This window comes from Sinohyriopsis cumingii, chromosome 2, assembly GCF_028554795.1.
Source record: "Sinohyriopsis cumingii isolate HCF-2022 chromosome 2, ASM2855479v2, whole genome shotgun sequence".
Taxonomy (NCBI): Eukaryota; Metazoa; Mollusca; class Bivalvia; order Unionida; family Unionidae; genus Sinohyriopsis; species Sinohyriopsis cumingii.
Window position 1 is genome coordinate 121898569 of NC_142962.1, and position 27223 is coordinate 121925791.

Sequence of the window (27223 nt, forward strand, 5' to 3'; positions counted from 1 at the left end):
CACTGCTGACGTCAACTTACTTCAGCAGCCGCATGGCATTAGTATTGCATTGCATCAGAAAATGATGCAATCAACTGTGGATGATGTGAGCATGATGGTATTATGCAATGTTACATCATTATTCCGGATGTTGCTGCAGTCCTACTGGATAAATTTACACAGTGAAACATAGAAAATGAGGTATATGAATATCTTCAAAACGAGAGCCAATACAAATTTTTCACGGTTATATTCGTGTTCGGCACACCAAAATACTACAGATTAGGGCCTTTTCAAGTCAGTAATGATTTCACTGTTGACCAGTGTTTTAAAATAATGATGGGTAGCATAAAAAGTGAGTGAGTGTTTCTTTTAGGTCGGCGCGTTGTTGTTTTTTTGGTCATGATCTAGGTAAGATGACTTTTATGTTATTAGGGGGATGTTTTCCATCACGTCCGCGCTTTCAGTATAAATTAAAAACAAATCGTCAGTTGGGCCCATCGTCGACCTGTTAACAGCAAGACAATGAATACAAGGATTGTGAAGCTGCTAGAACTCCAGATGCACCAGGAATATGCCAGGCGCATAGTAAACGAACTATCAGCGGAGGCTATCGTAGAAGAAGCAAGAATGAAGAAAGAAGAGGAGGAGAGAAGAGAGAGGGAAGAAGAGGAAAAGAAAAGAGAAGAGAGGATGTCGTTCAATATTCCCGAGACAGAGGATTGGGGTGTTGAAGCGAATCATCCTCCCTCTGCGCTCCCCAGAAGAAAGGTGAAAGAAGACTGGGGAAGAAGATGCGTGTGTGGCGCAAGGCCAGGAAGGTGCAACCATTAGATAGGTGCATCTGGAGTTGAAAAAAAAACCAACAGCCCTTTTCAGGGCTACCCAATACTCTAGAAAAGAAATAACTATTAATTTGCCAATGTGTGTAGGTAGAGTAGTGTGTATATAAACACTAACTCTTTTTTTTAAAAAATGTGAGGGTATGTGTTTGTATGAGTAAAGGTATGTTTGTGAGAATAGTAGATTATGGGTTTCTTTATTGTTTCTTAGCAAATGTGGAGAGTATAGTTTGGGTTATATTATATGAAATGAGAAAGTAGGGGATGTTTTCCTTCACGTCCGCGCGTTGTTGGGTCATGATCTAGGTAAGATCAATTTTATGTTTTAGGGGGAATGTTTTCCTTCACGTACGCGCTTTCAGTATAAAACTAACAGTGTTGGCCATTGGAACCCATTCTACGGAATATGCAAACAAGAAGATGCCAGCAGCTTCAGCTTTATACAACGATCTTATGGGAAGTTGGTATTGGATGGTAGATGGATTGAGTGTAGTAGAAAGGGTTGAACAGGAATGGAGGTATGCAGTGACAAAAGACTTCGTCTCAAGACAAGTAACCAGCCTCCACTTATCCGTAAATATTGTAAAAGAAATGATAGAGGATGAGGAGAAGAGAATCAGAGGTTTAATTAACCCACCGTATGTCAAAGTGGGTAAGTTAAAAGAAGCGATAGATCATGTGACGAGTGCAAGGTGCTTTCTAGAAGACATTGTAGAATGGACAGATTGGTGTTTCGCGAAGTGGGGGTTAGAAAAACTTAAGAAAGCTGAAGAACTAATGAGGAATGTGCTGACCGAAGAGGTCAAGAAGATCAAAGAAAAGTGGTCAAAGGAAAGAAAAGAAGAAGAAAATAGAAAAAAAAGGGATGAATTCGAAAAACTGAACACAAACTGGATGAAAATCCAAGAGAAGTTCCGGGCCATGGGCCACCCGGACTGGTTGCCGGAAACAGAAAAGAAAAAGAAGAAAGGAATGATGGACAAAATAAGAGGATGGTGGAAGAAGTTAAGAAGTTAAAAGAAGAAGAAGAAAAAACCCAAAGGCCCTTTTCAGGGCCAGCCATATTTCTCGAAAAGAGATAGTCTTTGAATTGCCTACCCCTTTTTTTTAAAAAATTTTTTTAAAAAAATCCCATGTTAAATTACCCTTGTCCGTAGAGTGACCCACGATTTATCGCCATGTTAAATTCCCCTTGTCCGTAAAGTGGCCCACGATTTATTCCCATGTTAATTCCCCTTGTCCGTATATTTGCCCACGATTTTTCTCCATGTTAAATTTCCATTGTCCGTAGATTTGCCCAAGGGGTTTTGTAATGCTAATTCCCATTGTCCGTAGGGTGCCCCCATTCACTACTTGCATTATTATGTTTACATTCGATCACTAAGTGTACGTTTGAATTGTTAAATGCACAATACTTACAGACATACACATATATTTGCATAAAAGCAGACAGCCCCACAAAAATAATTAGATAGAGAGATAAAGACATACCGACAGGTAAAATTACCTCATTGTAGATACTGAGGGTAAGCGTGCCTGTTGCCGTATATTCGCATAAATCAACCACTTTAAACACGAGGGGGTAGTTCCCAGACAAGGTAGTAAGATTACCAGCAACTGTTACCTCGTCTACAATGATAGTATTGTTTTGCATAAATCAACTATTGTAATCAGCTCGAGTTATGTGTTTATATTTATCCTCTCTCTCTCTCTCTCTCATATACATCATACATCATCTAAAATGATTATAACTGTGTTAATTTGATTTGATTGTTCTACACATGTATGTATTTTTTATATTCTATATATTTTTTTATAACAGCCGTGGTTCTCTGACCTATGGTCAGTCACTAACGGTTCTAATAAAATGATAGGGAAAATAAAAAAAGTTGTTCTCTCTCTCTCCCTCTCTCTTTCTCTATCTTTTCATTCTATCTCTTTCTTACACACACACACACACACACACACACACACGTCAAGTACCTAGAAATACAGATCACTAACTGATCGCAGAGCAGAACAAACTGTATATAATTATACAGTAATAATAACAGCTGTTACCATCCCTGAAATGTTGAAGAAATTTACTCTAAAACATCAAACTTACGCCTTAAACAAGTGTTTGATAACTATCTCATCAAATGTCTACCTCAACACATTTTAATATTTATATCTTCAAAATTGACTGTTTCCTCATATCCTACATAATACCCTACATAAATACAATTAAATTTTAAAGATTTAAGAGTATCATTCATGTGCAGGAGTATACAAACAACATCTCGGATTCAAATAAAGAAGTGATAATACATACATTTTTGTGAAAACTAAAACAATTGTCTCCGATACCTCATCAACTCCTTGTCATTTATTATTCTTTAGCATTTTGTTTTTATTTCACTTTGGTATTTTAAATATATTTTTTTAATTAAAAAAAAACTTCATTGTATGTTTTGAATCATTGTGCTTAAACAACTCTAAGATTCGAATTTTGTAGATAATACTTATTGAATCACTGAATGTCGTAAAAGTATGAGACAATGTGCACCGTGTGTGCAGTAATGCTTTGCACAGTTTTATGCTTTAATATATTGTACAGCATCTAGAAAATGTCTGAGATAAATATCATACATAATAAATATTTTTTACCATTTATTGTTCCAAATAGTTTTAATAGTTAGGAATATCACGTTGCTGGTAACACTATTCGGTTACCAGACAGTCCACCATCTAAAATATCAATTGAGGAAATTTTATAATTGCTTTCAGTAATCGCTGTCAGAAATATCACGATATATTATTTAATTGGACAGAATTTACTAGCGATAGAGTAGTTTTTTTAAAATAAACTAAGTGGGGTTTTTCTGTGCCTATCAATTCTATGAATTTTTTCTCGCAATAAAAGGATAAATTATTTATGCAACAAGCATTTTCCTTGGATTCTTCCTGCCATGGGGACTATGTCCTGAGTCATAACGTAAACCATTTCATAGCCACACCTCTAAGGACTCTCCTCTTTCATGACATTAAGGGGGTCCGAGCGACAAAGTGGTCTAAAGCGCTCACCGTTACAGATCACTGCCATCTCACCTCTGTCAGCATGGGTTCGTGTCTCGGATTCGGCTAACGTGGTTATGTGAGAAAGCTTGCTAGTAGCTTCTCGTGGGTCGGTGATTCTTTCAAGGGTTTTCCCGGGTTCTTCCTCCACCAGTTATACTGGCCGCCATGTATATATATATATATATATATATATATATATATATATATATATATATATATATATATATATATATATATATATATATATATATATATATGGGCTGAAAATGGCGTTAAACCCTACAACAAAAACATCATCAACAACAACAACAACTTTCTTGACATTACAAGATGTGTCAATTTTTGCAGTCAGCATGATTTCTGGCCCTGTCCAGCTTAAACAGGCCAAAGCATTTCGACCTTTTGGGACACTGCCCCTGGAGGCATAATTTGGAAACTAATGAGATCTCCACCGAAGGGAGATGGTTTGGCTCTTTGGTTAATGTGTTCGACACGTGACCAGAAGTGACCACCACCTAATCAGCACGGATGGACCAATGGCACTGATTATATGAAATACCTTAAAATAAACGACAAATGTTTCAGGTACTTTAATGTGGTAATACTCGCAACAATGGAATTCTGTTTACCCAAACATATAAAACCTGTTTGCAAATATTGAAGAATTTTATTATCTAGCCAAGGCGGTAGCAACAATTCTATGCGGATAAATGTATAAATGTGGACACGGTTTTTATAATAAACATGTTCTTCTTAGAACAACATTTGTTCTTGCACATAATGAAAGTGTCAAAGAAACAGTCTGATCCTTAAATACGTGTATTGCTGTGCATCAGATACGCTTATAGAATGTTACGTATTATATAAATATCATTTTATATTTTGATTATTGCATTTATCATTATGATCCATATGTATATTATTATGTTTTATTTTAAACCCGTTTAATTGAAATTTATTAATGGTTCATTTTCTTATTCAGCAAGGAGAACAACTTTCCTTAATCCCAAACTTGTGGTTCTGACTATACCATATGTACTATTATTTCTCTTGATTTCCAATGATTAAAAATGGGAACTAGTTGAAGAATATAATGTGCACACGTGGTTTCAATAAAAGATTACAAGACTTGAATCTGTTGACATTCCGTGAGTGATGTAAAAAATAATTTTATAATTCATCCAAGATCTTTATGATAAAATCGTACATCCCAAAATTGCGATCGAAGATAACGGTTCAAGTCTTGTAGCAAGTTCAGCCTATGATATTCAGTATTACCTCATCAAAATAGGTCGATGCTACCCACAATCGAACTCTTCACAGAACTTGATGACAGAGGCTTACATGGCCTCTGCAATGTTCACAAACTCAGCCAATCAAATGCAAGCTCACATAATCAGTATAAGTGGATGTCTCACATAATCAGTTTCGTCTTAGATCTAGATGATACATGCTCACATGGCAAGTCTTATCGACGTATGACCTGAAATATGGTCTCTTGGACGCATTCAGGCTCAGCCAATCAGATGCAAGATCACCTCATCAATATGCACGGAGCTTATCAGACATCCTTGAAAATAGAATCGTGCATACCCAATCTGATCAAAATTAATCTGTTAAATCAGCCCCCATCCCCCAGCCCCCTCCCTTCGTGTTGATACTGATGCACGGTTCTGAGGTCTTGTGTAGCCTATTCATTATATCGCGCATTTGATGCAGACAAGTAAGTGTGTCCGCAACAGATCGGTGTACGTGTTAGAGAGCAACCAATACGATAAGACTCCAGCTCATTCACTTATTTGTGTCATGTGACACCCCTTCAAAGTTCCTGGATTTTGTTAACGGAAACTTTCAGATGATCGAATAAGCTGAAGCCACATCGGACTGGTTGCCATATCTGGTGGAACAGAAGTATGTGGCCACGAATTTAAAAATGGAAACAGAAGTTATGGTTGTGCTATTCTACGTGAATTTACAAGCTGTCCAACAAAGGATTTGATCCGGAAACGTTATGTGCATATCGCCGGAAGGACCATTCAGCCGAATGTACATAGCGAATTCCGGTAAATGTCTAAACTGTACAACTATTTCTTGCTGACACACTTATCTTCATCAATTGCGCGATTGACGAATAGATGAAAAGCAAAACAAATCTTCTTACGAGTTGCCGTATCAAAGCTGAAGTAACTGTTTGTATTCATAGTGATCGCCAGCTGGGTAATGGTAGTGTCGGATGGATTTGGATCGTTTGCTGATACGGTGTAAACCAGGGTTCCCAAAGCCCATGTCGGCTGGGCGATCATGAAATAATTAAGATTTGTAAAGAACGGCGGAGAATCTGCAAAAAAATAAAAGAGGATTAAAGAAATTGGCAATAACGTGTGACGAATTTTGTTCCATTCCTTGATCGAAATCAGGCAAGTTATTACTTGTGCTTCTATGTCGCTGTTTGACAGACAGTGGTAGTTCTGATTAGATTTAAATTATAACCGGAAATAATCGTGTGTCCATATTCGACCCTGTTTTATTCTGGCTGAGGGCTCTACTGCGTGTGCTGTGTGTGCCAATGCCACTAGCCAATACCAGCAATATATTCCATCTTTTATGTCCGGTTTCTAAAGTAACCATGACCATAAAGAGGAACTGAGACTAAACACTTGTCTATAATAATAATAATAATAATAATAATAATAACAATAATAATTAACTTAATTAATTAATTAATTAATTAATTAATTAATCAATTAATTAATAGTCACTAGAAGAAAGTGGGGCTGAGCAAACTGGTATAGAGAAACTGACGCATGCTGTGGTCAAATAGAGTGCGTTTCGACAGGCTGAACTCTCGGGTATATTAAAGGAGTCTGTATGCTTCATCCCACTGCTACCACAATATATTACAGGAGTAAAGAAAAAACAGAGCAGACCGGATATCCCTATTTCATGATAGCTGCGCTAACATGCCAGCTGTCAAAATAGGCAATCCTCGATTGGTGGTATTTTAATCTGAAATTAGTAGGCATGTTGAGCATTGCCTTTCCCAGTCGAACTAGAACGAGAGAGTGACAAGCATTGAACAATAAATATTTAAAGTTGACAGAGGAAAAAATAAGGAAGAGGGCTGAAGCAAACATAAAGATTAAAATAGCAAGAAATAACTATATTTTTATATACTTATGTTGTGAAATAATGTTCATATTTTTGCTTCCTATTTGTCATTATATATTTACATGTGAAAATGCAGATTTTCCCGTCAGACCATGCGATGCTTGATTGTCGCTGATATTTTATGATCAGCAGATGAAAGTAAGGTGGATATACCAAAAAGGGTGTGTGGGGGGATGGCGTGCTGAGCAGTGAGTTTAACCTTCTAAGCTTCTATGCAGGAACAAGTTTTGTATAAAATACAGAAAAACTTCTCTTTTCCTGCACAAATACCTGATATATTTCATCTTGTGGTACATTAGGTATTAACGTAGGGAATGAATATTTCGTCTAAGTCTAGAAAGGGATCTTCTATTATCTATGCACAAGACGAACAAATATTATTTCAAGCTATCAGAAAAATAACACTAAACAGCTTGTTGCGACCAATGTACTGCGTTACTGGCATTTTCGCTAGCCAAGGTTCCAATAACCCTATATACGCCTTGGCATGTCGAGCAGATATTTCTGTACTTCGGGTCTGTGAATTTCATTTGATCGGCGCAAGCCACCACATCCAATCAAAATTAAGTTGTTCAAATTTGAACACTTATCATACGTGATCGAGACAAAAGGAGTAAACAACTTGAATGGACTGATAAATAAGCATTTTTCAGTACCGGTGCGTGTTTGCACAAATACCTTTCATTCAAATAGACCTGTAATGGCTTCCCTCTGGTACATAGTCATACTTTCGATGTTAAACTTACAAAGTATACTTTTTAGGTCAATTGCCTCCACCGTTTTCAGTCGATGTACAATGCACCACACTATTGGTTGGATGGCATTACATACTAAGGGAGGCAACACGTGCAGTCCAATAGATGTCGCTAGGACAAAGCACTAATATAGCTGTTCGATCCGAGAAGGTGTGTATAGGGTTATCGGAACCTTGTCTAGCGAAGATGCGTTACTGGAGGAAAATGGCGTTTTATAGATGGTTAGATATTGAGGCACTCCTTTATGTCGTTTTTTAATGTCTTTTCGTTACAGCAGCTTCTTCTGGTACATACCGTTTGACTAAATGGGTTATTGTGAAAGCAGTGTTTTTGGGTACGAGCAGCAGTAAAATCATCCAGAAAACCGCAGACCGAAAAACCTCAAAGACACTCGGGTCAGAGCCAGGCTAACGCTGTTCATAAGACAAGACCATCTTGGCAAATCTGGTCCCTGTTGTGATACAAGATGCAAAACCCGTCAATATATGATACCAACAAAAAAAATCCTTCCCAAGTACAGTGACGAGCAAAACACTAAACATACATGGTCCAAACAGAACTTACAGAGCAATGAAAGTAGTGTATCTCATTACATGTAAGACATGTGACCTTCAGTGTGTCGGAGAAACTGAAAGGATACACAGAAGGATAAATCTTCGAAGATCTGACTGGATGTCAAAGATACTGGACAGAAATCCAATTGCATAACTTCTCTTCCAATGGCAACGCTATCAGTGATGTCATACTAGCTACAATTGCTCACAACCCCAACTGGGGTTACGAAACCAGGAAAGAAAAATTAATCTTCCGGATACGCCACCTGAACACTGAATCAAAGCGGGTTAAACCAAGAAAACTAGAATAAAGCGCAAGCACGCGCAAAAAAATAATCATCGATTCACAGCCACTATTTTCTCGCTTATTTTTCAATTAAATATTTACTTCATTTTATTCATTCCTCGCTTACCTATAATTACTTTTTCTATTTTATAGTTCTTCGTGGTGTTATTATTTCTCTGGTCATTACTCGCATTACAGAAGCAATGTAATATCCGGGATAAAATGTGCGGTTACAAGACTTGACATTAAACAACAGATAGCGCTATTACACTACAGCTCCTCCATTTGTAGGTCAATACCAGTTAGTTTGCAACATTGTCAGTCAAGTCAAAGCCAGCTATGCGAGATATAAAACATTTTCAAGTTTTGTTTGTGTATATATATATATATATATATATATATATATATATATATATATATATATATATATAAAGAGAAAGAGAATGTCCCTAACAAATTAAGAATCGTGCAGATTTGTGACAAATTATACCCAAGTGCAAAATGATTTACACTATTCCACAATTCTGTCTGTATACAAATTTGGCGATATTTATTTCTCATCATTGTTGATGCATTATTTAAAAGTGAGAGAACAATACATTTTGACACTATATGTTACCATTATTGCGGCTTAACGCCAGGAGTATTTATAAAAATGTGATTATTTAAAGTGGTACACTACTGACAGAATTCTACCAGGTAAAACACCTTGAAGAGGTCATAGCCCACCAAACCAGAAATCTTCTTGTGCGTTTTGATGCAAACCAGTAAAACTGGAGGTTAGATCAAAGAAGTACTTGTATGCACAATGTTGAATCGTCTCTAATACACATAAGAAATAATGCGGTCCCATGGCAAAGTCATCGAACAAAGTAGAATCTGTGCATCTATGTTTTGAATAGAATACACGAAATATATTAAACGTGTTCTATAATTCGATGTGCCATTCACTTCAAGCATTCAATCTAGCCCAGTTAATATATGTTGTGGTGTTCGACAGGGGTCTGTTCTTGGACCTGTTTTCTTCATTCTATACATTCAGACGCTCTCAAGTGTCATAAATCATCATCTAGTGTCTCACCAATTGTACGCTGATGACACCCAAATATACAAATCTAGCCACCCTACTGAAGTTGTTGCTACCATACAAGGTGTAGAGAGGTGCATTTCTGATGACATGTAACAAGCTGCAGATGAATGATGATAAAACTGAGGCCATTCTGATCACAACATAAAGACTTTCTCATTCACACCCTTTACCTCAAACAATAAATATCAGCAACACCAACATTAAATTTACGCAGTCAGTACGAAACCTAGGTGTTACTCTGGACAGTACTCTCACATTGCACCAACATGTCATGAACATATGCAAGGCTGCATATCTTGAGCTGAGACGCATCAGCTCCATTCGCAAATATCTTTCAGTTGATGCCACTAAAACACTTGTGTGTTCATTAGTACTTTCAAGACTGTACTATTTTAACTCAATTACGTCTGGTTCATCTCAATATCTACTCCAGAAACTTCAGAAAGTTCAAAACACGGCTGCTCGGATCATACTTAGAGTACCACGATCAAAGCACACGTCCCCGCTGCTCTGTACCCTACACTGGCTATCCATTCGATCCAGAATCAAACACAAAATTTGTTCTCTGTGCTACGTTTCACTGACGGACTCTGTCCAACATACCTATCCAACCTCACCCATGTGTACACACCAGCAAGATACTTACGCTCCTCTTCTGACAATAGTATACTCATTATTCCCACTATGAAAACAAAGTCTTATGGACAACGTTCTTTTGCATACCAGGGCCCACCAACGTGGAATGAATTGCCCACTGAACTTAGACACAAAGACACAGTGATCCCATTCAAGAGTACTCTTAAAACTCACTTATTTCGACTGCAAGAACAAACTTAAAGACATAATAATGTTTCCTACCTTAAATATTTTCAGCATGTTTTTTTATCTTTTCTAATTTCACGGTGTTTTTTTGTTGTTGAAAACATATCATTATATATGTTTTTTATGTTATAGGTGTTGTCCAATGTTGTAAAGCGCTTAGAGCTTCTAAAGATTAGACGCTATACAAAGTCCTCATTATTATTATTATTATTATTATTATTATTATGCTATTCGACTGGTTCCATATATTTCGTTTCGATTCTTCTTTTGATTGCTGTGACATGATGTATATAAATTCACACCCAGTCATGTAAATTATTACCACTAAGACTGTCCTCTGAGAGATGATCCTTCACATTACACAAATAAAACTGAAATTTGTGAAAAGGACTCTTAAACTTGGGCAACAACTTTTATCTGCAAGTATCTATTAATTTCTGAATTTTAGCTTATTATATCAACGACCAGAGTGTTAGCTCGGTGCTAATATATATTGTCAATATATTCAAATATTTGAACAATTTTCAGTTTCATTGCAAATTGTTAAACGTCAATATTATCTTACTTTAAAATTCAATGTCAAAGCAAATAATTCCAGTTTAAACATACGCATGAAAATCAGAGTAGAGCATGAAAATACAACAGCACAACGTGTAAACAATATAAACTTAGCTGTAAATTAAAGGCGAGTACTCATATACCTTAATTCATTCTGTTTAAATTAAATTAATAGGTCCTTTCCCCTTGCGTTATTGCTTATTTGTATTTAATCGGTGATAGTTTGTTTTGTTTATGGTCAATAGGATATTTATTCTGCAGATAAATTTTAAAACATGACAATGGAATGAATTTATTTAACAAAACATATCCATAATTTATTTTGGGGAAGAGGGATCAAAATACTACAAAGGTTAATTCATTGCTTAACTTAACTCTGCAAATTATTCATACTTGGAATTTTTAATTAATTTCAGTCAATTGAATTGGTTTGTATTTTATGGGTTATTTATTAGTGGAGCATTTCATTATTATTATTATTATTATTATTATTATTATCAAAAAGGCAATTGCTTACATGTGAAATAGCATCTCAAGACACCAAAACACACCCACTACAACGTAACACTAAATATTCATTAAACTTACTCCAGTCTACACCAATCAATTTGTATTCCGACTTTCTCACAAAAACAATAAAATTGCATTACATCTGTTTAAAGACACATTAACTGATTGTTTATACTAAGAAACTGAATATTTTAATCATTCTGTTCAGGTCATAAACGTTAACCTTTCATTTGTTAAGGTCTAACATAACGATATGCAAAGAACATATATGCAAAATATGTACGAACATGGCAACTGCACAGACTAGAATACTTCAATGTAAATGCAAGTACTCGTACTGTAGAACTTCAAGGGTTGGGTTAGGTACTCTGCCTGGCTATTATGATATATTATGCAGTCAGGCGCAATTAAAAGAATTATTGTTTTAATTTTTATGTCTAATAGCTGGATACTTAAATTTGTTTTGCAGATATATGAAATTACTAATAGATATTCCATGCCTTGAAAAAAGTCTAGGTTATATATTTCCAATAAGTACTTGTAAACTAACCTTTCATCAAGAAAAATAGGGATGTAAGTCTACTGTAATTTGTGGCTTTTAATGTCTCATCATTTTAATAAATACAAAAGTAGTGAAAGGGGTGAGATTAGCGACAATGGGAATTAGCATTAAAAACACCCCCTGGGTAAGATTAGCGACAATGGAAATTTAACATTAACCACCCTGGGTAAGATTAGCAACAATGGAAATTTAACATGGGCAAAAAACCCTGGGTAAGATTAGCGACAATGGAATTTAACATTGGAGAAAGGAAAAAAAAGGAAATATCCATTTCAGCGACAAAGGCATTCGAACAATGGAAAAAAAATATCGATTCTAGGGACAAAGGCAATTGAACATGGGGAATAGAGTTTGGGTCTGTCTAGGGACAAGGGGAATTGAACATGGGAATAGAGTTTGGGTTTGTCTAGGGACAAAGGGGAATTGAACATGTTAGAAAAAAAAAACTACTTTAGGGACAAGGGGAATTGAACATGGGATTTTTTTTTTTTAAATTTTTTTTTATAAAGGGGTAGGCAATCGAAAGGCTATCTCTTTTCGAGAAATGTGGGTGGCCCTGAAAAGGGCCTTTGGGTTTATGTTAATATTAATATTAACATAGACGGCATCTGTCACATCTTCTTCTTCTTAAACTCCTTCTAACTGCAGGTCCATACACAAGTACCCTCTTGAGGTATCCTTGTCTTTCTATGTAAACTCTTCTCATCCATAGACTAGTATCTGTCCTATCAACAACAGTCCACTTGGACCGGACATACATGAGCATGTCCGTCCTAAACATCATTGAAGACACAAGGGTGGATGATTCAACTGTGGTCCACATCGTGAGGCGACGAGAACAGGTGAATCAATGCAGTGAACTGCGCTTATTTATAGGTAGAGGAAGGATTGAAACAGATTGAGTTCAATCAACAATCCGAACACGTGTTACAAAATTCAGTCAGTCCGCATCCAATCCGAAGAGAGCAGTCTGTGACGTCATGTGGTCTATATAGATTCGCTAGCGTCTGTGTGCTGTCAATCTATGCGACAGTGATTCAACATGACGGAAACTCAGAAAACGATCCATTGGGGTGCACCAGCAGTGGAGACCGCCCAAGGGAACCCGGACTTACTTTCAGAAGAGGTACATTGGGATTTTGTGGATTTTCTTACCTCGCAAGAATTTGTTCAGGAACCTTCGTCTCATTCTTCATTACCGCAAGTGGAGAATTTTAGACAGAGACAGAAAGAAGAATTGGAGAAATTTATGCAACGACAAAAGGAAGCGGAACAAGCTTTTCTCCTACAGCAACAGCAACAGCAACAAGAAGAGGTAAGAAAAAAACAACAACAAGAAGAAGTAGCAGCAAAGAAACAAGAGGGTGAAAATCAAACGGCTACGGTACTGTTGGACATTTTAGCAGAGTTAAGAAGTCTGAAACAAATGTATCAGACTTCTTTATCACGACCGAAGAGAATACGACCTTCCCGAGCTAAACATGCCAACCCTGTGACTAAGCCTATCGTACCACCCTTAGTGATTTTAACCCAATCATCATCATCAGAAGTAGGCCTCGGCCGTGGCAAAGGCTTAAGGCAGTTAAAGTTGATTGCTTAAACTCACCCCTACACCAAAAAAAGGCCCTTTTCAGGGCCACCCACTTCTCTCGAAAAGAGATAGCCTTTCAATTTGCCAATAACTAAAAAATCAACAAAAAAAAACCATTTTACCCTTATAGTACATGTCTGTGTATGAGTGCGTGAGTGTAGCTTCTTATTTTAAAATCAAAACTCAAAGACACTTACCTTATATAATTAATGTATTCTTTTCTCCATAGTTACAATCCAATTCACAATTCACAACAGAACACTTTATAAATTACATTCATTTCTTCTCTTTCTTTTTTTACTCTCTCTTTTTTTCAATTTCTTCACCGTCACAGTCTTTTCCTCCTCTTCCTCCTCACTTTCTTCCCTTCTTCTTTTCTTCTCCTGTTTCTTTTTCTTCACCTGGCTGCTTTCTTCCTCTGAAGAATCTCTCTCTTCTTCTGAAGAATCCCTCCTTTCTTCCGACTCCTCTTGTTTCTTTTTTAGGCAATCTGGAGACCAATGTCCTTTTTCTTGACAATAATAACAGGTATCTTGACTTTTGTCTTTTCTAGCCCCTGTTTTTGTTCTTTTTTGACGGTCTGGACACTCTGAAGACCAATGCCCTTTCTTCTGACAGATATAGCAAGTATCTTGACTTTTATCTCGAAAGGAAGGAGAGTAGTCCGTCGGCTGGTCTGAAGAGAATTTTCTAATGACCCCTCGCAAAGCTCTGATGAAACGTTCCATCTGGGTAGTCTCTTCCATCGTTGTGCTCGGTTTGAGAGTGAAATGAATAGTGAAAGGACAAGACACACACCCTTTTTATATACGCTGGTTTGTCATGACTATAAATTAGTCTATGGTGTTTAAACTTGAGTCATTTGACGTTTTGCACTCAAGATGAAACGATCCTATTCATTCGAGAAGAAAGAAGAAGAAAGTAAGAGGCAGAAACGTGATCTATCGCCTCGTACCAGAGGTGAAGTCTTGGCACAAATTCATGCCAGTGATTTTGAAGAGGACATGAGTGAACCAGAATCCGAACCCTCTAAACAAAGTTCACAACCCTTAGTCAACCCTGAAAAGTACTATTCCATTCGAGAGACGGAAAAGCGCTCCTCTAGAAAATTTAGAACGACGGCTTACACCTACACAGTGAAGTTTAAAGATTTCAAGTCCGACGTACCATTGGAGAAAGCAGAAGGGTTTATCACCGAGATGTGGGATTCTTTGCTCACCGCACTCAAGCGACAATGTCAACCCAAAGAAGACGATCGCTTGACACTATCCATAGATCACGACAGCTTGAAATCCCCTGTTTGGATCGAGTTTAGCAGACCCGCAGAACTAACCCCTTCCAAAGTCATGGACAAGATTCAACACGTACAACAATCTAATGACCAGTTTGACATCACCGATGGTAAAGCCACACTGAAAATGGCCCACGTCTCTCCTCCTCAAGGGACCGGACAACGCAATAAGGTGTTATTGGTGAACGACCTTCGCAACACCAAAAAGAGTCTCGTCCAAATTCACAATTCTCAAGACCAGATGTGTTTAGCCCGAGCCATCGTTGTGGGACGAACCTATGCCAACAAGAACGACACGGTAGAATGGAAAAGAGCCTGGAAAACTATTCAACTATCCGACCGAGCCAAACAACGAAACGAAGCAGAACTCCTGTTACAACAAGCCGGACTGTCCAAAGACACACCCTGTGGCATTCCTAAGATGCAGAAATTGCAAGATGTCCTAGCTCCACTCTACACCTTGAAAGTGCACCCTCAAGAAATGCGCGGACCTCTGTTGTTTCGAGGGAAAGACTTTAAGGACGGAAAATACATTCATGTCTATTATCATGATGACCATTTCGATACCATTATCACTATCACTGGATTCCTGGGATACAGTTATTACTGTGAGAAATGTGACTATCGCTATAACAATCGAGAGCAACACAAACATTGCGGATGGAAATGCCCAGGATGTTTGGCCTCTCCACCCTGTCTGAGCGAAGGACAAGAAAGAGTACAATGTCCTGCTTGTCTGCGCACGTTTGTCAGCCCTGCCTGTTACCAACAACATCTGAAGACGCAAGGTTCACAGCAGAAATGTGCTTGTCAACTGCTGAGATTGTGCCCTACGTGTCGACAAGGCCTACGTACCAATAATGCCAAGGCACACGTATGTTCAGGAAAGAAAAAATGTCACATTTGTCACCACATCGTGGACATGGAACACGAATGCTACGTGCAAAAATACCAACCCCCACCAGAGAAAGAGGACGGTCACAAGAAGAAAGGCAATTGCATCTTTTTCGATTTCGAATGCATGCAAGAGACTGGCATTCACATTCCTAATCTCTGCGTGGCTCATCGAGCGTGCGAGAAGTGCATTCAAGAACCTATCTTCAGTCATTGCCCTCACTGCAGCAAGATTCCCGGAGGGCGTGAAAAAATCTTTCGAGGACCGAACACGTTAGCCGATTTTGCCCAATGGGTCTTAGATCCCATCGACAAGAAGTGGAGGCAAGAGGACATCGAACGTTACGGAGATTGTCATCGTCATGCCACTGTGATTGCTCACAGTTTCTCCTGATACGATGGACAGTTTCTTCTCAGATACTATACGGAACAAGGCACCGAACGTCCTAAACTCACTTTGAACGGAGCCAAAATCATTTTCATGCAAGTGGGACAAGTGCAGTTTAAAGATTCGATGAGCTATTTGGCCATGCCTTTGAGTCGAATGCCTAAAACGTTTGGAATGACAGAAATGGCTAAAGGGTACTTTCCACACTTTTTCAATACGGAAGCCAATCAACACGCCGTTCTACCCCATTTGCCTGAGGCTCACTATTACGACCCCGACAACATGCGTACCGAACAACGAGAAGCTTTCTACGCTTGGTACCAGACTCACGCCTCCGACCCTTTCGACTTTCAGGAAGAAATGCTAAAGTATTGTCGTTCTGACGTGGACATTTTACGGCGTTGCTGTGGAAAATTTCGAGAACTGTTCATGGAACACGGAGGGGTCGATCCTTTGAAAGAAGCTTGCACCATTGCCAAAGCGTATTCCTTAGTGTATCGACAACGATTCATGCCTGAAAACACCGTGGCTGTCATCAGTCCTCAAACGACCCACTATGTCAAACGTCAATACTCGGTCAAAGCCCTACGTTGGTTACATTACTTGTGCGACAAGGAAGACAAATGGATTCAGCATGCCCGCAACGGAGGAGGCGAAAAGACCATCGGAACGTATTAGGTCGATGGCTGGGACTTAGAAAACCCCAAGATCGTGTACGAGTTTAACGGTTGCTTATTTCACGGATGTCCCGTCTGTTACCCTGATCGTAGCACTAAAAATCAGTTTTTGCAACGAACCATGGAAGACTTGTACCAGGACACTTGTCAGCGACGCCTAAAGTTAGAACAGCAAGGATACCAAGTGGTGGAAATGTGGGAACACGAGTACGATCACCGTTTGAAAACCGATCCCGAGTTTAAACGTGCCGTGGAAAGTTACAAGCTGATGGACCCCCTAAACCCGAGGGATAGTTTGTACGGAGGAAGGACCAATGCCACCTGTTTGCTGTACCAAGCCGACGAAGAGAAAGGAGAAGAAATCAAATACTTGGACGTGTGTTCGCTGTATCCTTACGTGTGCAAATATTGTCCCTTTCCTGCAGGGCACCCACAATTGTTGACGGAACACATCGACCTGAAAAACATTCGACAATACGAAGGCTTGATCAAGTGTAAAGTTTTGCCTCCCGCGAACCTATACCATCCCGTCTTACCTCACCATTGTCAAGGCAAACTGATGTTTCCATTGTGCCGTACTTGTGCCGAAACGTGCAACCAAGACCAACCTTGTCAGCACACCCAGGAAGAACGGGCCTTGACGGGAACCTGGGTCAGCGTAGAATTGTTCAAAGCTCTGGACATGGGATACCAACTGTTAGAAGTGTACGAAATTTGCTACTTTCCCAAGACACAACAATACCACAAGGGTGACCCCAGTCAGAAAGGCATTTTCGCCGACTACGTGGATGCCTTTTTGAAACTGAAGCAAGAAGCCAGCGGCTATCCTTCCTGGTGTCACACTCCCGAAGAACAAATACAATTCAAAGAAAAATACTATGAACAAGAAGGCATCTCTTTAGACCACATCGAGAAAAACGAAGGCAGGCGATCGTTTGCCAAAGTGATGTTAAATTGCTTGTGGGGTAAAATGGCACAACGACCGTGTTTAATCAAGACGGAATATTTGACAGAACCTTCCCGCTACTTCCAGATGATTCACGACAAAACCAAATACTTGAAACACGTGGACGTCGGTCGCGAGGATTTGATCTTGGTCAATTACGAAGAAGATTTGGACTTTGTACAAGACGACCCCTTTGGAAATGTCATCATTGCGGCTTACGTGACAGCTCATGCTCGCTTAAAATTGTACGAAGCTTTAGAACTGTTAGGGGAACGTGTCCTGTACTTTGACACGGACAGTTGCATTTACATCCATCACCCGAGTCAACAGCACCCTGACATCGAAGGAGACCGTTTAGGAGCCTGGACAGACGAGCATCCCGACGACAAGATTCTAAGTTTCGTCAGTGGTGGTCCCAAAAATTACGGCTACGAATACCGGGACCCACAAGGAGAATTGCACAAGACGTGTAAAGTGAAAGGATTGACTCTGAATTATCGTACCAGTCGTGTGGTGAACTTTGGGGTATTGAAAGAAGCCTTGCAATCGGGAGAGGATGCAAACTTTAAAGTGACCACCTATCAACCGAACAAAATTGTACGTTTACCCACTCACCACATCGTCAGTCGACCCTTGGAAAAAGTCTATCAAATCGTGTACCAGAAGCGAGTGCGACTTCCCAATCATTTCACCTTACCGTATGGACACGTCGGTATTGGTCTGTATATAAAAAGGAACCCTAGGCAAGATCGATAGTTCATTGTGACTACCAAGACCGAGCGAACAAGATGAATACTTTCAGAGAAACACAAAACAAGTTTAGACAGGCACAATTCAAGTGTGGGGCTTCTGAAGTGGAATGCGATTGTGAGCCTTGCGACTTTTCAACCTGTGTTAGTGACGGTGCCAGAAGAACCCGTCACCCAGGACGGGACTGTCGTGGACAGGCCTGAAAGACCCTTTCGGGAGGACACTTGTGTGACCTTACCCCCTATTATAGAACTGGTTAGAACATTACCCAAAACATGTTGTACAGACACTTGTGTTTATTCCATGTTAATGGTTATCATGTGCCTTTTATCCTTATCCTTAAGCCTTTGGCTTTTATGTATTTTTGTCTTTCGTATTCATGTTTGAAACATTCAATAAACGTGTTCTGAAAAAAAGTATATAAACTCTTGTCTTGTTTGTTTTCGTGTCACAAGTGACATTTCTCACACTATGGCTACCTCTGCTGTCTCTGCTCCCTCTTCCTCTAGTGTCAGAGTCATCGACGAACACTTAGATCGTGCCCGTTGGGAGGCTTTGTATCTTCGCCATCCCTTTAACATGCTCATTGCTGGACCTAGCGGTTCAGGCAAAACCGAATTCGTCAAACGTTTGATCGAACATAAACATCATTTGATCGATCGGCCACCTCAACAAATCGTGTGGTGTTACAAAGAGTGGCAATCGGCGTACAGCCTCTTGCGAGAATGTCAAGGCGATTCCATCGTGTTTGTGGAAGGCATTCCTAAAGAAGACGACGGCATCGTCTCTGACTCCCGTCTAACCCATTTGGTCATTTTTGACGACATGTTAGGAGAAGACGAAGAAGAAATTAAACTGTAGTTCACGCGCAAAGGGCATCACCGTAATGCCAGTGTCGTTTACATCACCCAAAATTTGTTTCAACAAAGTAAAGCCCATCGCACCATCAGTCTCAATGCGCATTACGTGGTCTTGTTTAAAAGCCCTCGAGATAAATCGCAAGTGCAAGTCTTAGCCAAACAGTTAGGAACGCCTTGGCTGACACAGGCGTACGACGATGCCACTCAAACTCCACACGCCTATTTACTCGTCGATTTGAAACCTACGACCCCCGAGAATTTGCGATTTCGTACCCACTTGTTTCACCACTGGTGCCAAGACGGAGGGCCTGTCCTGTACACGTCTCCGTCCTCGACTTAATTTCACTCCACAAAAAATCTATAAAAACCTCAGACCCTTTTCGTCTGTCTGACACAGCGTCAACATGACGTCCCTTCAGTCGCATCTTCCCGTCAAATTGATTCGTGCCTTGTATGGCATCAGTCGAGAAAAAATCCACAAATACGAGCTCGTGTCTTAGAAGCTGTCTCAAAGAAGTCTTACGATGGTTCACGGTGACGGCACGTCAATTACTCCAAGGAATCATTCAGATTCCTCATCAAACCAAACGCTTTTTCGATCGAAACAAAGTCGCTTTGGTCCAACTGGCCGATCCCCGCATCGACACTCAAACCAAAAAACAAATCATTTTGAAACGTGGAGGGAGCGGTACTCTAGGAGGGGTCATCATTCGCTCTCTCTTAAGATGGGATCCTAATGCTCCCAAACTTCTCCCCAAGAAAAAGTCCAACGAAGCCCCAAGAAGAAGAAAAAGACCAGGTCCCCAAGAAGAACTTCTCCAGTGAGGGGACCCTCCTCTTACCAGACACCACCCCAGAAAAAGAAAAGAAGCCCCCAGAAAAAGAAACAGAGAAAAAGTCCCCAGAAAAAGAAAAGTCCACAGAAGAAAACTAGTCGCAAGAGAGGCACTTCGGCCAGGACGCAACTTTACACTCGCAAACCACGACCTGCCACGGCGGTGACCGCATCTCCGTCAGCCTCACGTTCATCCACTTCTCCGTTGATGACACCAAGAACTGAAGAGTACTTGGAGACGTTGATCACACCAAGAACTTCTCCGTTGATGACCCCAAAACTTACTTCCCCAGTGGCAGGACCCTCCAATTTAGTGGCAGTGGCTGCTGCTCACAAAGTACCTTCTCCCAAAATCAAAGTTCAAGAAAGATCGTGCATGTTACAAAGTTTACTGGATTTGTCCAAGCAAGAACTGGCTCGATTTAGTCCGTTACGTACCCCTGCACGACGTGTCATGCCTGTCCTCAAATTGATACGACGTAAAGACAATCAGTGGCGACGCGTTCCAGTATAAAAAAGGTGTGTGACCAAGTAGGGTATCAGTGTTTTTTGGTGCTCCTGAAGACTCAAAGATGTCACCCTCCAGAAAATCCCAAGGAAAGAAAAGGAAAGGACTACCACCACGTTTAGTCAAACATGGGGACATGTTATCTGTCCTGTCCAAAGCTTCTCCACCTCTACGAAAAAAACTCATTCAATCGGCCTCCAAAGAGGTCATCGATACCGTGTGCGAATGTTGTTTGAACGTCTTGAAAGGCACGATCCCTTTGTCCAAACACCAGAAACAATGCTTAAGCAAACATCGTCACGTTCTTCGCCAAATGGTTCAAAAGAAAATTCCGATTCGTTAAAAAAAGAAGATGTTGGTCCAACGTGGAGGCATTTTACCTCTCTTGTTAGGCCCCTTACTGAAAGGAGTCTTGGGAACCATGTTGGGAGGACTGGTGGGAGCAAGATAAAAAGGCCCTCAGAAGTCCCAAGATTTCAGAATCGACCCCTGACAACCCCATGGAAGGACGAAAACTAGCTTTAGTGCCATACAAACGATGGATGGAATACCATCGGTGGCAAGAACAACGCACCCCGCATTTACCTCCCAATCCCCATTTGAGCGAGATGTCCCAGTTACAACACGAATTGCAGTCCTTGATGGATCGCCAAGATTTGTCCGAAACAGAAAAATCGCAAAAGTACGGTCAACTCTTGCAACGACTGCAACTCTTTCACCAGAAAGCTTTAGACGAAACAGCTCTACCCACTCTGAAAGATTTTAAGACCTTGATGAAAAGTCCAGCACCATCACCAGTACCAGTACCAGTACCAGTACCACCACTACCAGTGACCAAGACAGAAAAAGAAGAAGAAGAAGAAGACGAAGGGTTTCAAACTCCACCAGAAAAAGTACGCAAGTTAACAACACCACCTACCTCCAGAATTGGATGGATTAAAAAGATGATGGCCACCCCTTCTTCATCACAGGAGAAAAAGAAAGTGAAGACAGAAGTGAAGACTGAAGTGAAACAAGAACTGATATCCCCCGCTCAGACATCCTCCTCTTCAACACCTATTGCCGGTCGCACACGCAAAGCATTGCAATTCAAGAAAATACCCCAAGAGAAAAAGAGTAGCATCCTCCAAGAGTGGGTGTCTTATTAACACACCAACCAACACAAAAAATGGAAAAAGTCTTAGCCAGCATTTACTACGATCCCTCGCATCCTGCAGGTTACACAGGAGTTCAAAAATTGTATCGTGCTGCCAAAACGCGACTGAAAAGTCTCCGTTTACCTTAAGTGCAACGATGGTTACAAGAACAAGCTACCTACACTTTACACAAACCCATTCGACGCAAGTTTGCCAGAAGTCGCACCCGAGTGGAAGGCATCGATCATCAATGGCAAGCCGATTTAGCCGATGTCTCTCATTTGGCCAGCTACAATCGTGGCTACAAATATTTGTTTTGTGTCATCGACGTCTTTTCCAAATTTGCCTGGGTCGTGCCCTTGACTTCCAAATCGAGCAGCGAGTTAGTGCGAGCCCTGCAACGAGTGTTGAAACAAAGTGGCCGTCACCCTCTTCGATGGCAAACGGACAAAGGCACCGAATTTCTGAACCAAGCTTTCCAAAAATAATTAAAGAAACGTGACATTCATTTTTTTACCACCGAGAATCCCGAAACCAAAGCCAGCATCGTGGAACGTTTTCAACGTACTTTGAAAGAACGCATGTGGAAATATTTTACGCATCACCACACTCTGAAGTACATCGACATCTTACCGCACCTGGTGCAAGCGTACAACCAATCTTACCATCGAAGCATCGGACGTGCCCCACAAGAAGTGACTCCCGAGAACGAAGTGTTGGTGTTTGAGCGCCTGTTTGGTACGTCCCCGACGAGGGCTGTCCCCAAGAAAAGTGGAGAGTTGGCCGTAGGAGATTGGGTGCGCATTGGCAAAACCAAACGCACTTTCGACAAAGGTTACTTACCTAACTGGACGACCGAATTGTTTCGTGTCACTGGACGAGTGCATGGTCGTCATCCTGCCGTCTATAAATTGGAAGACATGAACGGAGAAGTGCTCAAAGGAACGTTTTATTTGCCCGAGTTACAACGTGTCACCAAAAAAGAAGACGACGTGTACGACATCGAAAGCATTCTCGAACGCAGAACCCGTAAAGTGGGCAAACGACGTGTCAAAGAAGTCAAAGTACGTTGGAAAGGATATCCACCCAGTTTTGATTCTTGGATCGACGCTTCGCAAGTCGTCGACTATAAAAAGAAGTGACCATCATGCCCTTTCACACAGACGCAGCTACGTCGACCACTCCTTCACCTAGTTCTTCTGTGCAAGATTTACAAAAACAACCCTTGTGGGTGTGGTGCGGAGAACGTGTGCCTAAAACGCAAATCGTCTTTTTCTGCCAAATCTTCGTGGTGTATTGTGTCATCGGGGCAGCCATTGCCAATTTGAGTTTGCAACAAGGAGACAAACAATTGTGGACCATTTTATTGAGCAGTTGCATCGGTTACCTGCTTCCCAATCCCTCCCTGAAATTCTCTTCCAACGGGAACCACGGGAACCTTGTGTCCAGTACCAGTGCCAGTCACCACTCCAACCACAACCAGAACCCCATTTTGAGCGGAGACACGCCTCTGACGTCCAGTAACCCCTTGGACAGCCACAGAACTCTGGAATTATGAGTCACCAAAACCAATTTTACTTAACCTTACCCAGTGACAGTTCCATGGAGGTGTTTCCCCACAACACGTTGTGCTGTTACACGGCCAAATTACCTCAGGCCATCCCCTTAGATCACGAAGCCCATTGGGAAGTGCTTTGGTAGAAATGATTCACCCAACACAAATCAAAAACATCACTGAAACTCAAAACACTTTTGACGTCGAAATTCTGGACCCAACAGTGCAGCAAACCATGACGACCACTTCTCAACATAAATCACTTACCAAGACCCCAATACTCAACAGTGACACTTCTCCTCCTTTTTACGTTTATCACTTTAAAATTAACTCAGGCCATTATTTTCGTGGTCAACATCTGGTGGAGGCCATCGCTGACAAATTCTATGCAGCATTTGACAAAGTTCTGACCAAACTAAATAAACGTGTCACCATGGAGTACCACAAACTGTCTCACCGTCTACTCATCAGATTTGAAAGTGAGGAAAAAAGTATACGTATTAAATTTTGGCCTGAATTGTATGACATTTTGGGTGGAGACCTCAATATGGTCACGGATAAGCAGACCAAAAAGATTCACATAGCAGACATTGACAACAACGGGCATTTTGCGAGGTATTTTCGTTTCCCGGTAGAACTGAACCAGGGACTGAATTTGATCTTCGTGTACTCCGATGTGGTGGAGTACAACGTGGTGGGACACACCTCCGTGCCGTTACTGCGTGTCATTCCTTTCAAAGTAAATTCTGCCACGGCCACTGACGAGGAAGGTGGAGACACTTATCACGTCCAACGCGAATTTGTTCATCCTCACTATTTGCCTGTCAGCAAGTCGTATTTGGACACGGTCAACATTGCTATAGAAGGAGATTTGGGACAAAATATTCCATTCACCAAAGGAAAAGTCACGGTGAAACTCCATTTTCGAAAACGGTTCTCTCACGACTCGTAAGTCATGTATCCAGTGTACCGAGGGGTTGCTCGACAGCGAGGACACGGTTTAGGAGATATGTTAAAATCGGCCTTTCGTTCGGTGGCTCTGGTGTTGAAACCGATGGTGACACGCGGATTGCACGCCTTGAAAGATGCGGCACTGACGCAAGGCAAAGAATTTCTCCAAAATGTCATCATCGACAAACAAAACCCTAAAGAAGCTTTCATGAGGGCAGGCAAAAATGTCTTGCTGCAAACGGGTAAAGACCTTTTGGGCCAACGAGACACACCTATAAATGCCCTGCACGCTACCGAGTCAGGCATTCAGCAAGGACAAGGCAGAAAGAGACGACGAAGAAGAAAACACCCTTTCACCAGACTTCACACTTCTAAAACTAGAAAGGCCAAGAAAAGAAGAACCGTTCGAGACTTAGACGTTTTCGATTATTGAGACACAGCAACAAAAAAATGATGCACCGAGAGTCATGCTCATGTTCCAAGTCGGAACTGGATCTGTTTGCCATGCCGCCCACCATGATGACCATGCAAGAATCCCAATGGATGGAATTTCATCCCGTCTCCTCACTGACCGATTCCGCTCCCATCGAGTTTGAAATCAAGGGACAGCCCGAAGATTACATCGATCTGAATAGCAGTTACTTGTACTTGAAAATCAAAGTTCTAGATAAGGATGATGGTGCAGTAGAAGACACTGAGAATATAGCTCCCGTCAACAATTTCATGCATTCCTTGTTCAGCTCAGTGGACTTGTACTTGAATAACAAACTGGTCAGCAGCAGCATGGATACTTACCCTTACCGTGCCTACCTGGAAAATCTCTTGACGTACGGAATAGATGCCAAGAATACTCATCTCAATGCTTGTGTGCTATGGGAACCTGACGAAGCGGGCAAGTTTGACGAAATAGATAAAGACAATGACGGCTTTGAGGAAAGACGAAACAAAATCTTAAATAAGAAGAGTTTAGAACTGATGGATCGTTTGCATTTGGACATGTGGTTGCAAGAGAAATATTTGCTGAACGGGGTAAATGTTCGCTTGAGACTGAATCGCAGCAGTACCGCTTTCCATTTGTTGGCTGATACTGCTGCTGGCAATCCTAAAAGCCAAATCGAGGACGTCAAACTCTACGTACGACGCGTGGAAGTGTTACCCAAAGTGGGAAATGACATCAGTCAAACGTTGAGCAGAACGACCGCCAAGTATCCCATACGACGCGTGGAAGTGAAAACGTTCACCATTCCCGCTAGCCATCATTCCATGATCGAAGATCATCTGTTTCAAGGACAGTTACCCAAGCGTTTAATCCTTGGTATGGTCCTGAATTCAGCCTTCAACGGAGCTTTCCATCAAAATCCTTTCAACTTTCAACACTTCAACGTGAAGAAAATCGAAGTCAGTCGCGATGGCAAGACCTTGTGTACCCGACCTTTCGAACCTAACTTTTCTCCCAATAAAATGAATTACTTGAGATCGTACTTGTCCTTGTACGAAGCCACCGGACAGTTAGGAACCAACACCAGTCACGGCATTACGTACGAAGATTATGCAGGAGGCTATGCTTTGTAGGCTTTCGATTTCACTCCAGACCAGGGCAGCGACGAGGGACATTTCCACCCTATAAAATCCGGACAGATTCGTGTGGAACTTCAGTTTGCAGAACCACTGGACAAGACAGTGAACGTCATCCTGTATGCAGAATTCGATAATACGATAGAAATCAACAGTTTGAGAGAAGTCATTCTAGATTATTAGAAGCCATGGAAGACTGTTCTCCCTCTTTACCTAGTGGACAAGCTTTGAAGATGGAACGTGAGGAGACCGTGGAAGGAGAATCCCAACACAAAGACGAAAAGGACATCGTGATCAAGTCGAGATGTCCAGAACAAGAACAGCAATTGGTCTCCTACTGTGCTACATACCTGGCAGACACAATTACGATATGGATGAAGCATGATTACTATGAATGTCAAAACATCAGTCAAGAAGAAAAATTCAACGAATATCTGGACGAAGCTTGGAGTCTGTTTAAAAAAGACGTGTTACGTTGGTGGTATAAAGACTTGCGTGAACATTTCTGTCCTCCATTAACGACTCGAGACATCCATTACATCAAAACCCTCTTTGACAAATTCAAAGAGAAAGTCGAGATCGAAATTGATCACTTATTATCAGCAAAAGAATATTTAGTGACTTATTTTGATCGTGATTTTTCTAGAAACGATGAGAAAGTAAATCGTTGATTTTGTGACTAGTATGCTTATTTTGTTGTCTTCAGCTAGGAAACGTAGTGTCCATCCATGACTCAATGACTTGCAACAGTGGAAATCACAATTTCATTCACAACTTTGCCAACCCTGTTTAAAGTAGAGTGTAAATTGAAAAAAAATGTTTGTCATTTGAAAAGAATGTATGATGTTATATTGTCGGATTATTGTTAAAAAATGTTAGAGTTGTTGGTTAATGTTAAGTGATTTTTAATAAAAAAAATGTTGTGTTTTGAAAAAAATGCCTTTGTGGTTTGTTTGGCTATAAGAATGTTGATTTATGCTCTTTGACTTCTTACTATCCCTCTCATGACACTCATTGAACGTTGCGGCTCGAAAACCGTAGAGGGATGTTTTCCTTCACGTCCGCGCTTTGACTTTAAGA

At 40.6% G+C, this 27223-nt stretch overlaps 1 protein-coding gene across 1 annotated transcript in view; it reads right to left on the reverse strand.

The window, feature by feature from the left end:
* LOC149805724 (protocadherin-like wing polarity protein stan) overlaps positions 1-27223 on the reverse strand; it is a 145364-nt gene that overhangs the window by 42846 nt on the left and 75295 nt on the right. Inside the window, exons 6-7 of the mRNA XM_089934686.1 lie at positions 6043-6219; positions 2329-2450 (exon numbers count right to left, since the gene is read on the reverse strand). Coding sequence (XP_089790812.1) covers positions 2329-2450; positions 6043-6219 — 299 coding nt within the window. The remainder of the gene's footprint in view (positions 1-2328; positions 2451-6042; positions 6220-27223) is intronic.